The sequence below is a fragment of the Mastomys coucha genome, unplaced genomic scaffold (genome assembly GCF_008632895.1).
Source record: "Mastomys coucha isolate ucsf_1 unplaced genomic scaffold, UCSF_Mcou_1 pScaffold8, whole genome shotgun sequence".
Lineage (NCBI taxonomy): Eukaryota > Metazoa > Chordata > Mammalia > Rodentia > Muridae > Mastomys > Mastomys coucha.
The window spans coordinates 73,557,638-73,573,680 of NW_022196914.1; the positions used below are offsets into that span (position 1 = coordinate 73,557,638).

The window sequence follows — 16,043 nt, forward strand, 5'->3', positions numbered from 1 at the left end:
AGGGAAGGGGCAGAGGAGGATGCTGAACCTCCTCTGTCACTCGGAAGCTGAGAGGATCGTGTCCCTGCAGCCCTGCGGCTCCCCTGGGAGTCGTGGGCTTGTGGCTCCCGGCTGGCTGCTCAGGTCTCAGAAACTCACCCGAGAGAAAATGGCTCTCCTTAATTCTTAATGATTTAACTTTTCTTAGTAGTAGGTAGGGTTCTTTGAAGAAATAAAGCCAGTAGAATATAGATATATTATAAAAAGGGATTTGCTCTATTGCCTTATACAGTGTAATAATGGGTGTCTGTACACAGGCTGAGAGGCAGGCTGCTTAGTCCACAAGGCTGGACATCCCAGCAGCCACAGCCCAAGTGCCGAGGGCCGGAGTCAAGTCTGATGTCAGAGGGGACGATAGCAGCATCAGCAACACTTGCACTTAGTCAGGAAGAAGAAACGAAGGCAGGCGCATGTTGCAGGGTCCTTGGATCTCTCTCTGGAAGGTGTCACTCATGGAGAGCAGTTCTTCACCCCTCACTTGCCTTCTCTGTTAACATCCTTATGATACCTAGCAGAATTGTGTCTTCTAGGTGTTTCTGGATCCTGTTGAGTTGACATCTACCAAATCCTCTTAAATAACCTCTCTTTATTCTGGAGGGCTCCTTTATTCCTTTTAGCATTTCTTGTTGATCAGATCAACAGAGAACTCTGAGTTGGAAGATCTCACTTTTAGTATTTGGAAGACGCTGTTCCACTGATTTTTGGTTTCCCTCCTTTCTGATGAAAACTACAGTCATTTCACGTCTCTTTCCTCTGGTTCCGAGGCTTGGTTCCAGTTGTGCCCATGTTAGGCCTTTACATTTCACTCCACAGAAAGTTCATTGACTCTCTACTCTGCTGTTTTTACTTTGCTTTGAGCCCATCTAATGGATATTTCAGGCATTGTTAAATTCACTGTAAACATGTACACTTATGGCTTTTATTGCCTGTACTCTTCTGTTTTAGGGGCTTGTTTTGTAGTTTCTACTTTATCAATTCTAATACTTAAGCTTCTTATCCTCCCTTTATCTGACCATCCTTATACCTAGGTCATCTTGGGTTTTCATCTATTGATTGTGCTTTCTCTTTATATGTGTTCAATAATTGAATCATATGTGGGTCATTATAAATATGTTTTCACTTTGAAACCTCTTTGTTGCTTTTGCCCCAGTTAGGGTCACTCTTTAGGTCTGGCCTAGCCATCTTTGGCTTGTGTTTAAAATCTCAGATCCATTTCTTAAGCCTTGACTGCTTTATTTGAGTCCCTTATTCATTCACACAATTAGCTGACAGACTGAGGCATGTGTGAGTTCTTGTACTCAAACCTAGAAGACACTTTTCTTTGATTCTCTTCTGTTCAAGATTCCCCTCACACTTTGACCTCCCAACCTCCCCTGCCATTGACCACAGAGATGATGGGCTCAGTTCCAGGCTTCACTGTAGGTGCTGGGTTAGGGCAAAGCCATACAAGAAAAAAAAAGTGAGACATTCTCCCTTTGGGTAGGTAGGTTGGGTCTTCATGCTTTGACTTCCTGACTTAGTTCGCCTGTTTTTACTTTTAAGGGCTCTCAGAGGTTTGATTTTGATATTTAGGCAAGAGTTAATAATTGTTATTAGTGGGAAGAATGTACCAGAGAGGGCTTAATCTACTGTAATAGAACTGGTGTGCTTCACAACTGTATGCTGGTGCATGTCAAACATGTCAGGCATCTTCACTTGACGTTGTAGTAAGTGATCACAACATACATTTTCTCACAGCAGTAAAGAGTTCTTACTAGGGGGCTGGAGGGATGGCTCAGCATTTAAGAGTTACCCCCATAAAGCACCTGAGTTTGATTTCCTGAGTTTGATTTGGTACTCACATTGGGCAGCTCACTACCGCCTGTAACTCCAACACTTGGACGTGACATGGTTGTCTAGCCTTCACGGGCACCTGTGTTCATGTGCATACATCTCCTGCCCCACCCCCATATACACATGATCAGAAAATGGCTCAGTGGTTCAGAGCACTGCAGAAGATTCCGGTTTGGTTCTCAGCGCCCATATGGACAACTCATAACCATCTGTGACTCTTCAGACATGCTCTTCTGGCTTCTTCAGGCACTGCATAGATATTGTGTACATACATACATGCAAACAACACACACACACACACACACACACACACACACACACACACGAAAGTCAATAAATATTTGAAATATAAATCTTTAGGAAAGAACTCCTAGAAGTGTAAGCTAAAGAAAACTGCTGAGAACTTCGGAACACCACAAGTGAGCCACTCTTTCTCCTAGATATACTTAACTGTAGGCATGTTTTTGTGCACTGTGTAAATATTATCCTTGTATTACTCAAATGCTGATTTCTCTGGACGTGGCACTGTAGTGTAGAAAATAGGGCTAGACTTCTGATTTCAGCAAGGGTAGAGAGATAGGAGGAAGCAAGAGGATTCACCAAATGGAGGGGGTCCCAGGGAACACCATGGAAAACATGTGGAGCAGAGAGAGCCAAATCAATACTAAAATGTAAGTATCTTGGGGACTTTGGCTGGGAGGTAACCATATTAGTTTAGAGGATTAGAACAGATTAATAACTGCACAGATATTGTGATATAAAGCTTATCAAATAAGTCTTATAGTTTGTCTCATTTATTTGGAAACTAGCTGGTATAAACAAGAAACTGCTACTTATAAAATGGCTTTAATACTTAACGGGTTTTTGTTTGTCTTTTGTTTTTGTTTTTTAGTAGAAATGATGGTAGTATTTCCCATATAGATATGGCAGGTCCATATTTTTATAAAAATTTTGTGGCATTAATTTTTAGAGCTCTATTAGATAAGATACATCTGTATTCTCCATGGTGGAAGAACACACTAAGTCCAAAAAAGAAACTCTTTACACAGGTTTTCTGAGCATAGATGCTTAACATTGCTCATTAGATTATGAGTCTTGAATCAGAGTCTGTTTCAGTTTTTAATCTTTGATGATCTTTCAATGATCTGATCTGGTTCAGGACTTCATTTGGCATCGATTCGCAGCAAAGGTATTGATCTTTCTCCCTTTCTTTTAAAGCTGTTAATTTGAAAATATTTCCATTTGGCTGCACAATCATGCTGATTTCGGTTCGTTTTCTCATAGATCTCAATATCCTGGACTGGAGTTCTCAGAATCTTGTTGCTCTAGCCCTTGGATCCTCTGTCTACATCTGGGATGGGCACAGCCACAGCTGGATTGAAAGTATAGACTTAAGTGTCTTCTGTCATTATGTGTCGTCTGTGTCCTGGGTGAGAGAGGGATCATGCCTGGCTGTTGGCACCAGCGAGGGAGAAGTGCAGGTACCTGAACATTTTCTTCTGGTGTCTGTGGAGCTACAGGAAGCAAGGGAGGACAAATTGCTTTCTTTCAAATGGCATTTCTTGGAGGCTTAAGGGTACCTTCTTCCATTTCCCAAACAATCTTTCTGTTATATTTCTTTAAAAAAACAAGCAAACAAACAAACCTTTCAAACTCAGTTTGGACTTACAAAGCCTCTAGTTTGGGAACCCAGAAGAGAAGAAGATGCCTTTTCCGGCTTTGTTCACCTGAGGCTATTTGTTCTAGGAGTAGAGCGATATATGATGACTTTTATTTCCCAATAGGCTGCCTGAGATGACCAAGTGTCTGTCAGTCCAATTCCTCAAGCTACCATCACTATGACTGCTTTTTAGCAGTGTAAAGAATGTTGCTGGGTGCTAGGTAACCTCGGATGCTGGGTTACATCATGATGCCTTCTTATTCCACAGTTAGCCCTCCTCTTTTGTGTCACACTGTCTTCTGGACCAGGCAAGAATGGAGTCTCAGGAACAAAGTGAATTTTGCCTCTCCCAATTGTTCATACACCCTCATTTTATCCGCATAGACTAATAAAAATGTTGCGAACCTCAGAGCATCTTGCATTTTCGAGTAAGACTATACAACCTGTATATTATATATAAATAATCCCCAAAGCTCCAAAGAACAAAACTCTTCTTGTTCCTGAAGTTTTGGATGAGAAATACTCAACAGGTGTATTTGTTGGAACTATAAGTTGATCATGAGATTTCCCAGGGGCTGGAACCTCAATAGTGGTTCTCAATCCTTGGCTGCCCATTAAATTCATTTTAGGTACTTCACAATGAATGCTGCATTCCTAGGTTCTACCCTATCAATTGAACCACAACCTGCTGACATGGGCCAATATTCTTCCCATGGTCCTAGTATGCAGCCAGAGCAGATGCTCATTACAGTTAATAATAGCACTGAGTTTTCTTAGTTTATAACAGACTTCCTATATCTAATTATTTGCTCTGAGGCCTTTGAGAACATGGCAAGCTGAGGAGAAGATAATGTTATGGACTCTCTTGATTGTTGTTGCTGTTGTTCTTCCAGTTATGGGATGTAATCACTAAAAAGCAGCTGAGAAACATGCTTGGCCATTTGTCAGTAGTTGGAGCCTTAAGCTGGAACCATTGCACCCTCAGCAGGTAAACAGATCAGATTTGAATGGATGGTGTCTGTCTCACCAGTGAGTTACAGGAGCTCACTGACCAGAACCAGAACCAGAACAGTTAAAGACAAAACAAAACCAAGAGTGAAGCAAATCAGCTCATTAGGCTTTGCATCTCTGACCCCTTCTGCCCCAGTAGGAGTTCAGGTCTTCTGATATGTGTTCTGAGGGAATCTTGTAATTGTCTACTTTTGTCTTTTTCATGATGATTAGCATAGTTGTTGCCTTTTCCTCCTCCTTCATCCTTCCTCTTCATCCTTCTTTTTCTTTCCCTTTCTCTCTCTCTCTCTTTCTTTCTTTCTTTCTTTCTTTCTTTCTTTCTTTCTTTCTTTCTTTCTTTTTTGGACAGGGTTTCTCTGTGTAGCCCTGGTTGTCCTGGAACTCACCCTGTAGAACAGGCTGGACTTGAACTCAGAGATCTCCTGCCTCTGCTTCCTGAGTGCTGAGATCAAAGGCCCACCACTGTTGGGCAATATTTTCACCTTTCTTTATACTTAGACGGTTAGCATAATATTAAAGCTGTCAGAAGCATCTATTTTGATTCCAAATTTGAAATGCTGGCAAACAAATCTACTTTACTTTTTTTCCCTTTTATGTAGCCCTGACTGGCCTTGAACTTAGAAACCAGCCTGCCCCTGTCTCCCGAGTGCTGGAATTAGCTGTACAGGCCACCAAGCCTGGGTAAACCTAGTTTACTTGTAAGAATAATCACAAAGGTAGAGTTCTCCCGTCCTTCTAGCCCAAGGGATTTCCATCTGTGTTTGGAAATGTCCTAATGGGTCTTTCCAGAGTTTTATTTTGAACTACACTTTCACCCATGTTTTCTCATGGTTATGAAATAGTGAGCCCTTTTCTCTCTTTTTGTCACATGAACCTGTCTCTTCATCTCTAAATTCAGTGGGTCCAGATTGGGGCGTGTCCACCACCATGATGTTCGAGTGGCCCAGCATCATGTTGGAACACTTCACCACAAGGAGGCTGTGTGTGCTCTGAAATGGTCACCTGATGGCAGGCTGCTTTCCAGTGGGTGTAATGATGGATTACTGTCAATATGGCCCCATGATCCAGGTGCCGGTGTGCAGGGCCCGCCACTGAAAGTCATATCGCAGTCCACGGCAGTTAAGGTAAGAAATCTGATGGCTGCCTGGGTTTGCTTTTGCCAAAGACTGATGGCTATCTCAGATAAAAGAGAAAATCAGCCAGGCCTGGTGGTACAGGCCTGCCACTTGAGAGGCTGAGGCAGGAGGATTGGAAGTTTGTGTCTGCCTCTGTTACAGAATAGATTCAAGGCCAACAGGAGCAATTTAGTGAGACACTGTCTCAAAATAAAAAGTAAAATGAGCTGGAGCTGTTTTATTGTAGCACCTTTGTCTAGTGTATACAATGCTCCGGGTTCAATTTTCTGGCCGGACACACACACACACACACACACACACACACACACACACACACACACCAACAAAACAAAGAACAATAAAACAAGAAGTGAGGAAGACTGCATTCCCTCACCATGGAGCGAGCAGGCAAAACCCCAGACGACACACTGGGTTTAGAGCACTTGTTGCTCTTCTGAAGGACCTGTGGTCAGGTTCTAGAACCCACAAAATATCTCTCAATCATTTGTAACTCTCCTTCCCTGGGACCTAGTACCTTTCCCTCATTTCCACAGGCACCAGACACATATACACATACATGCAGGTACAACATTCATGCATGTAAAATAAAATAAAATAAATCTTACAAAATGAGAAAATGGATGCAAATGTGTGTGTAAGAAAAGCTGTAAGTGTGGGTAGTTAAGAGAGACTAATGCAAGAACAGCATTAGAGGAACAGAGCCTCAGGACAGCTCATTCCTGCCGAGGAGAGAAACGCAAGGTAAGCAACGTATGATTTATCACATAGAATTATTTCACAATTACATTTCACTAGATATTAAGTAACATGTTAAATTTCAAATAGCCAGGAATACAATAGTATGCTTCTTGATGCTGGTGCTTTAAAAATTTATAAGTGTTTGGAAAACTTTTGTGTCCACAGTTTTGAAATTTGGAATTTACTTAAGTATTTGTCAGAAACAAAAGATGCAGCATGTGTGTGTGTGTGTGTGTGTGTGTGTGTATGCATGTGTATGTGAGTCAGCAAACACTAAATGAAATATAAATAAAGCAATTCACTTCGCTTTAAGAATGTCAACTAACCCTATACACCCCCCACCCAAAGAGTCCAGTATTAGGACAGCAGAGCCTGATGGAATGTAATGAGATTAGTAAAAATGATAACTCAGGGGCCTGGAGAGATGGCTGAGCAGTAGGAGAGCTTGCTGCTCTTGCAGAGGAGTCACAACATTGCTTACAAGTCCTGTGACTCCAGTTCCAGAAGATCCAACATTTTCTTCCAGCCTGCTCAGGTACCTACACATGTGTGTGCACAAACATACATATACCCACATATACATAAATAAAAGTTAAAAACATTAAAAAATGAGAATGATGTAATGTGTGTAAAACACAGAAAGGTTTTTATTTAATAATCAATAGGAGAACCAATCAGTGTAAACCCAATATTTGCTACTCTGTAAAATACTTTTATGCACAGAAAATAACACCAACAAGACTTAACAGAGGAATGTTACTGAACTAGTTATCAAAGTTCTCTTCAGAAGTTACTAGCCATCTCTGTTACCAGTACAGCGATGAGATAGTAATTCTGATTTTCAGTTGACTAGAGTTACTTGTAAATAAATCAATCTTGTGAAGTGTATTGGGATTTGAGACGCCTGAGACTTGACCAGTACCTATGTACAGCTCTCTTTTACCTATCATTATCTGGAAGCCAAGGACTCCGGTGGATAACGCAGAGGCTGCACTTCAGCACGGACCTCAGAAGAGCCAGGAGTTTGTCCCGCCGCAGTGTTCTGCCTGTGGGTGTGCAGCAGACAGCTTTTGTACTGTTTGTAGTTTTTTTTTTCTATGCTAAAAATACTGACAATTGTTAGCATAACTTAGGGAAATATTCTAATATTTCCTCTGCTTTCAGCAGTGGCCTCTCCTCCCTGGGGAATACTTCCTGTAGGGTTCACTGGCCCTCACCCGGGAGAGCCCGGCAGCGCCCGGCAGCTGTGAGCCTCTAGGCTTCGGCTACCTGCACACATCTTTCTCCAGCTTGCTTTCTCCAGGGCTCACTTGCCTGTATTATTATTTGGAACTTTATAGGCCATGGAGTGGTGTCCCTGGCAATTTGAGGTCCTTGCAGTGGGAGGAGGCATGAAGGATGGATGCCTACATATTTTGGATGTAAATACTGGGAAGAGCATTCAGACTCCAAGCACACACTCACAGGTAAGCATTTGGAGTTCATCTTCATCCCAAATCTAGAATTAAGAAGACAGTTTATAATAGAATGTAGGATTCCACTCTTCCTTACTTTCTGAGTCCAAGAAGAATTCCAATTCTTAAGAATTTGTTTTTTTCTACAATCTCTTAATTAGTGGGTCCAAAGTTAATCCCATTTGTATCCACCCCCACTCCTTTCCTCCCTCCATCCCTTCCTTCTCTGCTTTCTTGCTACAGTTTGACTCTGAAACTTGTATGTAGTCTGTCTACTCCTGGCCAGCGATCACAACTCATTTCAGTTTCCTGGTTCATTGCACTGGAGCCTTGGTCTCTGGGTGCCTTGGGATAAACTCCTTTAGGATGGATATAATTTCTAAAAATACCTAGTCCTCGCTGAGGCTGGAGGATAGGCGAACAGAACAGAATATAGTTTAGAATCAATTTAGGCACATTCACCACGCATCAGAAGTTGCTAGCTTTGGTGTTTTGTGCTCCTTACTATAGATTTGTTCCCTCACCTGGCTACCTAAGACAGAGGAAATTGCAACTGGTCAAGGTGCTCCCAAGAACGATGTGGCACTGTGGACCTGCCCTATGCTGTTCAGGTCCGGTGGGTTCTTTGGTGAGTGAATGCCACATACCTCTGCATGGCAAAGTGTGCTGCCAGCAAGTGGGAAAGCTCTGGTGAGAGCATGGTTGTTTGATTTTTCGTTTGTTTGTTTGGTTTTGGTTTTTTGAGACAGAGTTTCTCTGTGAGGCCCTGGCTGTCCTGGAACTCACTCTGTAGACCAGGCTGGCCTCCAACTCAGAAGAACGCCTTTAATCCCAGCACCTTTGTTTGGAGAGCTTTTGAGAATTCTGTTTGGGAGCCCACACCCTTTCCCCAGTTGGCTTCATGGCACGCTGCTTCTCCCTCTGTCCCTCTGTCCTTCCCTTCCTCCTTTCTTCCTTCTTTCCTTCCCTCTTTTCTGTAGTTGTTGCTGGGGATCAGACCCTGGGCTTGTGTTCTGTCATCGAGCCACACCCTAAGAAGCCAGACTGTTATTCTCTCTCAATTTAGTTCTACAAACTTTTACTGGGGTCTTTCTTGACACAAGATTCATGATGAGGAAGGAGAACCCACTCCTGTCCTCAGGGTCTTACTTCTGGAATGATAAAGGAGCTGGTGTATCTCCTTCTCTCCTGCCCTCTGGATGAGATGAAAATGCTGACTGCGGCTGATGAGGGAGCTTACCAGGCATCTGGTCTCACGCCTTGTGCTTTTGATAATGTGTTCCTGTTTCCACACCCCCCCCAACCCCCTCTTGGCTCTGCCTTTAGGTCGATCCCAGGAATTTATGTGCTTATCCTTTATTTTTAAGCATTTTTTTTAATGTATCTTATGTTTTATGGGGATGTAGGGAATACATAGGTGACATTGTTTCCCTTAAAGCCTATACTTTTGTGTGAGGAGACATATGGAAATCTAGTATGTGTAAAGCTAGGTAGAGCTAATATAGGACTCTTTTTGGTTTTTTTCCCCACACATAGTTTGTCATCATACAGACTTGCTGTCTGTGGTGTGGCTCTAGACTATCCCAGAACACTGTGTTACTCAGTGGTCACACTGTTTTCTGATCTGTAAGAACTGGGGACCAATATGTTCATGTTCATTCTCTCCACACTGTCCTGGGGAGTGGACTGTCTCCGTGCTGGGCAAATGCTCTACCATCAAGCCACATCTTGAGCCATTCAGACAACTCCTTTTAAAAATAATTTTACCGAGTTTATTCTTTAATACATACATACATATGCAAAGTGTATCTGATTATGGTAGCCCTTGCCATCTCTAAATTCCCTGTCTCCGGTTTACATCTCTCGAGTTCTGCCATCCTCCTGGCTTAAGGCATCTCCCACCAAGGCTGTCTGCTAGTTGCTTCTGTCTGTACTCCAGAAGAAACACATAAATCAAGAGATTTGAAATAAGGATCAGCATGAGAGGAGACATGTGGCAGTTGCCTTTCTGAGCTGTCCCAGGCTACTCTTGACAGAGCCACTTTGTTGGTGCATGAACTGATTTTTTTCCCCATATTTTTAATCCTAAGCATGGAATTCCCCAAGGCAAATGCCTTGAGAAATACAGAAATATTTTAAGCCATAAAACCCAAATCAATCCATTACTCTGTCTGTCTTTCTGTCTCTCTGTCTCTGTCTCTGTCTCTTGTTTTTCAAGGCAGTGTTTCTCTGTGTAACCCTGGCTGTTCTGAAACTCACTCTGTAGACCAGGCAGGCTTTCGACTCTTTAAAATACTATATTTCTAGTAGCTAGGTAGGTCCTAGGCAGAATCATGGGATAGATGCTCAAATATTATTATAAATGTTTGGAATAAAAACCAACCAAATAAATAAATAAACTTAGGCTTCCTGGGTTGGAGGATGCTACTTACCACCCCAGAATCTGACAAGCAGAGGAGAGGAATCGTACATTTCAGGCTAGCCTAGGCTGCAGAGCAAGTTTGGAGTCAGCTGGGCTTCATAGTGAGACTCTATCATAAGCAATAAATAAACAACAAAGGCCAGAGGTCCGTTTATTGTTTCTTGGGCCTTAGGCTGTAAGTATTTCAGTTTTAAATCTTCCTGACTTTTTCTTTTCTATCTTGAAAATGAATCCAAATTAATTTATTGTATGAAAAAGACAACCTGATGTAGGTGACTTTCTAGCTTGCAAGTGAGACCTGCTTTTGATGTGGGTTCTTTGGTCCACGGCAAAAGATAAGTATGTACTGTCATTGATGATACTCATGCAGAAAACAAAACTTGCAGCTTGTCCAGCAACAACATAACCTCCCCTCAAAAGGATAGCTTTGTCTGGGGTAACGTGCCACTTCTCACTTCCCCGTAAGTTAAGACTGTCACTGATGCCTTTGGAAGGGACTTCGAGAACACACTGCTCCCCCCTCCTCCCGTGTCATTTCTCTAGAAGTTTCCAATCAATTTAAGTCAAGCTAGCTTTCAACCCCCCACTTTGGAAGATATTTGGGATTTACCCACTTTGCTATTTCATTTTATTCTTTTAACACATGGTGGATAATAAGGCTTTTTATCTAGTGAATACAATAAAGACTTTATCCTTTATTACAGAAAGCATCATTTTAAGTTAGCAGTGCTCGTTTAAAGACTCTTGTGCCTGGAACTATGTGAGTGGGAATCAGTGGGAATCAGTGGGAATGTTTAACCTTTTGACAAGAGCGATCCCTATGTGACAATTTTCTGTGTGAATCTAATGCTGCAACTGTTTAATATTCCCTTTTATAGACAGCTTTCTGTTCAGGAGATGAAGAAAGATAGTAGCAAAAATATTTGGAGCAGTTTGACAGTGAGACAAAAAGGCTATGCTCTGTAAAATGGTTTTACTTTTAATTATGTTTGTGTGTCTGTGGATATGTGCACCTGGGAATAAAGGTGCCCTGGGGTCCTAGATGGGCTAGGAGCAACCATTAAATACTGTTTTCATTTAAAAATATGTATTAACCTCATATAAAGTAATTATAACTGAGAATGTTCTTGGGGGAATAATGAATAAAAGACCAGAAGGAGAGCCGGGCGGTGGTAACCCTTGTAACAAGATGTGAGACTCATCTTCTTTTCCCACAGGTCACAAAGACAGAGTGCTGCATTTGGCCCTGAGTGCAGAACAGACACACTTATTTTCTGTTGCCGCAGATGGAACAGCTTGTATGTGGAAGCTGTCCCATCTGCGGCACGCCTTTAATCCCAGCACTTGGGAGGCAGAGGCAGGCAGATTTCTGAGTTCAAGGCCAGCCTGGTCTACAGAGTGAGTTCCAGGACAGCCAGGGCTACTTACTTTGTTCAAGCTGCATCAGTTTATGTGATTCATTTCTTGGAACCTGTCCCGAAGGGATGGCTTTTGTCTGAGCCTAGTGTTGGCTCTCTAAGACTATAGAAGATAGACTTAACAAGAGTGGGGCATGAATGGTGATGTAGGCTAAAGTACACACTCCTCAAAGATACTGGTGTGAAATCTCTGTAGAATGCGATCGTCTACGGACAAAGATTCTCATTCTGTGGTGGGTTTTAGGTTCTTGAGAGGAGCAGTCCCAGGTTACATAGGGTGGGCCTAACTCCAATGTCAGGTGTCCTATGACTTGTGGGAAAATCACAGACTAGACGTAGAGGAGTCTGTGTTTTCATGGAGGCAGGCCTGGTGTGAACACAAATGGAGGAATGGTGGCCTCAGTCAGGAACCGAAAGTGGCAAGGCTGAGAAACCCACCCACCCCTAGATTTCACACTTCAACCCCAGACTGTGGGAGAGTCAGTTTCTGGTGCCTAACCACCCAACTTGTGGCCATTTGTTAGGACAGCCATAAGGCTCTGGTCAGGGTGGGGGTGGGAGTGGAAGTGGGCAGGGTTGGGTGGGGTGGGAATAGGGGTAAGGGGTGGAGGTGAAGCAAGCACCTGAGAGGAAACTTAGCAAAGTCTCAGGTGCTGGGTAAAGGCCTGACTGGTCTGGCAGGTGCAGTTGGCTGGTGCACCCCTGGGAGGGATGACGGTCCTATGGTAGATTACCTTAGTTCTCAGCAGCCACCCTTGTAACAAGATGTGAGACTCATCTTCTTTTCCCACAGGTCACAAAGACAGAGTGCTGCATTTGGCCCTGAGTCCAGACCAGACGCACTTATTTTCTGCTGCCGCAGATGGGACAGCTTGTATGTGGAAGTGCCACTAGTCACCCAACCCAGCCAGTCCTAGGGAGAATAGAACCGCGGGCTTTCCTTCTCCACTAGGTCATTGCGAATGGAAGTTGTGATGTCAGACTCTTCCTTGCCTGAGTCTCTTCAGGCTGGCTTCTCTACACTTATTCCTATCTCACAGCCCAGGGATCTCTATACCCTTCCTCTTCTCCCTTCCCCCTTCCCTCCCTCCCCCTTCCCCTTCCTCTTCCCCTTCTTTCCCTTCCTTCCCTCTGCTTCCCTCTCCCCCTCCCTCTTCTCTCTCCCTTTCTAATCTCAGCTATTCTCCAGATTAGTATATAGTTCAGTCTGGCCCCAACTTCCAATCCTTCTGTGTTTACCTCCTGAGAGCTAGGTTTATAGGTGTAAGCCAACATACTTGACTCCTAAAGGAAAAAAGAAGCCTTCTCCTTTATTCCTTCCATAGAACAAAACAAAAGCCTTAATTGTTGTAGAGCACGGTAGTGTAATAGCAGAGAAATTGGGATTCTCTGGCCAAGTTCGTTAATTTGCTAGTTAGTTTGCTTCCCATTTTCTTTTAACTGGGTTTAGTAATTACTTCTTTAGAAAAATCTAGAACGTCTAAAGCTGCAAATCTATCTTTCTGCCACTGTCTGTCTGTCTCCTTCTCTCTCTGACACACACACACACACATACATACATATGCACACACACACAAACACACACACACACACATACACACACTAGACAGTTTCAAGTATCCCCCATCATTCTATTTTCAGTTTTAACAGTGTTATGACAATGTCATGATCAAAGTTCATTTCTATAATTAGTATTGGTATGGGAGCAAATGGGCCTAATTTAAGAAAAAAATCAACATATTCTGATATTAATTTTAGTGGAAAGTTTGGGATATTATTTTTATAAAGAAATTAGTAAAAGTCTAGACAAGACAAAAAATAGAAGCCTTGACTACAATTGTCTTAAATTTTGTGCTACAAAACTTCAAGTCTATAAATCTTTAGTGGACAGCTTGTTACATTTTTGGTTCATGAATAGATAACTGTGAGTACCCATCCAGATTAAGATACGAATGTTTCTGGTATCCTAAAAGGATCTCCTGTTCCCAGCGTCAGTAAGTAGTCTCTCTTCTGACTTCTATCATGATGGACTAGTTTTTACTTAGGCCTACCTTCAGATATGTAGAATCACGCAATAAACATGCATGCAAAAACCCAGTGTTACATGAGACTGCGGTTCTTTTCATTGCTATTTATTTTACTCCATAAATGTTTGGTTTCTTTAGAAACTCAGTCACGGTATGTGAGTGTGTTTCATTTAGGTCTCAGGTTTGGGGTGTAAGGCTGCTTCATATTGTCAGCAGCAGCTGTGATTTGTCTTGTGCTCTAGTAGGAGCATGATTTTGCCAGCTGGGGATAGTTTACGGCTGGAATTCTGGGAACTCTTTAGAGGGTATAAATGTGAGAGGTCTGGGAGGGCCCATGACAGCTGCTGCCCCCTGCTACTGACCTCGCTGCTGTCCCTGCTTCTCCTGTCCCTGCTACTGTCCCCCTTGCTGCTGGTTGCTGTTGCTGCTTTTCCTGGATTGCTGGATTGTTGGTTAGAGATATCCTAACGATGAAGTTTGAACTTGTCCCAAGGAACTTGACACCCCTAATCAGAAAGAAGTAGTCTAAAGAGAGCTACACCCCCTTTCTCCTCTAACTCTCTTTCTCACCTACCTAGTGTGGGGGGTGGGGGTTGGGGGTTGGGGGTTGGAAGGGATTGCAATAGAGAAAGGTGGTATATATAAGAACCCAAATGAAGTAGGCAAAAGGCCCAGATAGATACTTAAGTTACTTAGAGTTTTGGGTTTAAGTACTTAATCTGGTATGTACATTATTGAATATATTTTTGGTGGACAAAACACTCACTTCAGTTTGGTATATCTTTAGGAGTAGAATTGCTAAATTATAAAATATAAGCTTAGTCTTCAATAGACACTAGTTATTTTTCCAAGGAGAAAGGCAAATTTGTATTTTAACTAGCAATTTATGAAGCTTTGAGCCAACAATTTAAAAAATTGTGTTCAGTATAGAGTAGTTTATTTGTTGTAATTAAAATTCTTAATCTATACTAAAGATTATGACATGTCTAAAATATCACCTCAGAACCCCTCTCTAACAAAAACTTCATTTTGTAGTTCAGGGCATCTGATCCTTGGGTGTATCCATCTTATAGAGGTGATAAGGTAAGGAATCCCATGTTCTGGGTTCCACCAATATCAATTAACTCAGAGTCTCTAGATGTGGGTTCTGGGCTGTGCTTCATCTTAGTCCAAAGGCCACGAACGAGGTAGTGCATATCTGCCGGGGGACCCTACCCCTGAGTCAGTTCTGATTTATGTCCCCTCAGTTCTTGCATAGGAGTAAGAGTGTGGTGGTGGGACAGTGCAGGGGCACAGGACTTCATTCCTTTTCATGCCTACACCCTAGACTAGGCAGTTCAGAATACTGAGCCCCTCACCCTACTTCCTGTCAGATCTGAGGGTGAAGTGCTTCATCCAGGGAGAGATTTCCCCCATCCCTGGATGCACAGAGGACACTGGTGGTCCTGATTTTCTAATCTCCCTCCTGCATTACCCTGGAGATCTGCCCAAGAACATTACACGAGAAGGACATGTGCAGCCGTTCAAGTTGATTTTATTTGTGCTCAGATGCAGAAGTGACAGCAGATGGAGTGAAAGTCACACATTTAAACAGCGCCCTTCATAGTCTTCATTATCCATTTGAGGTGGCTGTTGGAGAGGGCAGTATAGATGCCAGGCCTTTGGGGATCGCCACACTTCCCCGGAAGGCCAAAAGCTGTGATGCCTCGGAAAATACCATCACATAGCAGAGGGCTTCCAGAATCTCCCTGGGAAAATAAGAGGGTGGGGTAAGGTGGGGTGAGGATGGTCAGTGAAGTTCTGTAGCACTTACTATGAAGACCAGAACATCTAGATGATAAGTAATATTTTAATATTTACAGATTAGTGAAAACAGAAATGAAAGCAGTATACTTATTTTTATTCGCTGATTTTGAGATTATCTTTTTCCAGAAAGCAGTCCTTCTTGGTCATTTTTTTTCAACACACTTGTCAATAACTCAAGGAGTGAAAGAGGCAAAAGCAACTGATAAACTTAGGTGAAGAGAAACTGCTATGTTTTCTGGTTTCTCTCACATGAATTTATTTTCTCAAAGAAAACTGCAGTTCTCCTTTCAGGGAAGGGTTGGCTTTCTATCTGTATGGAGTGACGAGCTATGTGAGAACTGTGGGCATCCCTGCTAAGACACATTTCCTCCCTCTTCCAGTGTCTGCAATGTGCAGAATCAGCAGTCAGTCCTGGGCACTGAAAGAACAGGGAAGCACTTCTGAGCTTCAGTGTTTCCTGGGCTGGTGTGAGGTCCTGAGCTTCAGTGTTTCCTGGGCT

General features: G+C 42.7%; 2 protein-coding genes and 1 long non-coding RNA gene across 10 annotated transcripts in view; 1 reads left to right on the forward strand and 2 right to left on the reverse strand.

Moving 5' to 3' along the window:
* The window catches only part of Cdc20b (cell division cycle 20B), a 66,557-nt gene that overhangs the window by 47,039 nt on the left and 3,475 nt on the right, over positions 1 to 16,043 (forward strand). For 2 of the 8 annotated variants that reach the window (XM_031360066.1, XM_031360067.1), the window contains 6 exons: positions 3,157 to 3,353; positions 4,426 to 4,520; positions 5,442 to 5,667; positions 7,758 to 7,883; positions 8,382 to 8,499; positions 12,505 to 13,808. In XM_031360066.1, the coding sequence (XP_031215926.1) occupies positions 3,157 to 3,353; positions 4,426 to 4,520; positions 5,442 to 5,667; positions 7,758 to 7,883; positions 8,382 to 8,499; positions 12,505 to 12,605 (863 nt within the window). In that variant the 3' untranslated portion in view covers positions 12,606 to 13,808. Of the gene's footprint in view, positions 1 to 3,156; positions 3,354 to 4,425; positions 4,521 to 5,441; positions 5,668 to 7,757; positions 7,884 to 8,381; positions 8,500 to 10,997; positions 11,054 to 11,510; positions 11,546 to 12,504; positions 13,809 to 14,773; positions 14,822 to 16,043 lie in introns of those variants that run through there. The other 6 variants (XM_031360069.1, XM_031360070.1, XM_031360071.1 and 3 more) reach the window with 6 other exon arrangements.
* On the reverse strand, positions 2,628 to 3,715 carry LOC116083260. Its single transcript, XR_004115653.1, has 2 exons — positions 3,518 to 3,715; positions 2,628 to 3,386 (listed from the first exon to the last, which is right to left on the reverse strand). It is a non-coding gene; the product is annotated as an uncharacterized LOC116083260 (long non-coding RNA).
* Positions 15,256 to 16,043, reverse strand: part of Gzma (granzyme A) — a 7,478-nt gene continuing 6,690 nt past the window's right edge. The window contains exon 5 of the mRNA XM_031360074.1: positions 15,256 to 15,486. Coding sequence (XP_031215934.1) covers positions 15,325 to 15,486 — 162 coding nt within the window. The 3' untranslated portion in view covers positions 15,256 to 15,324. The remainder of the gene's footprint in view (positions 15,487 to 16,043) is intronic.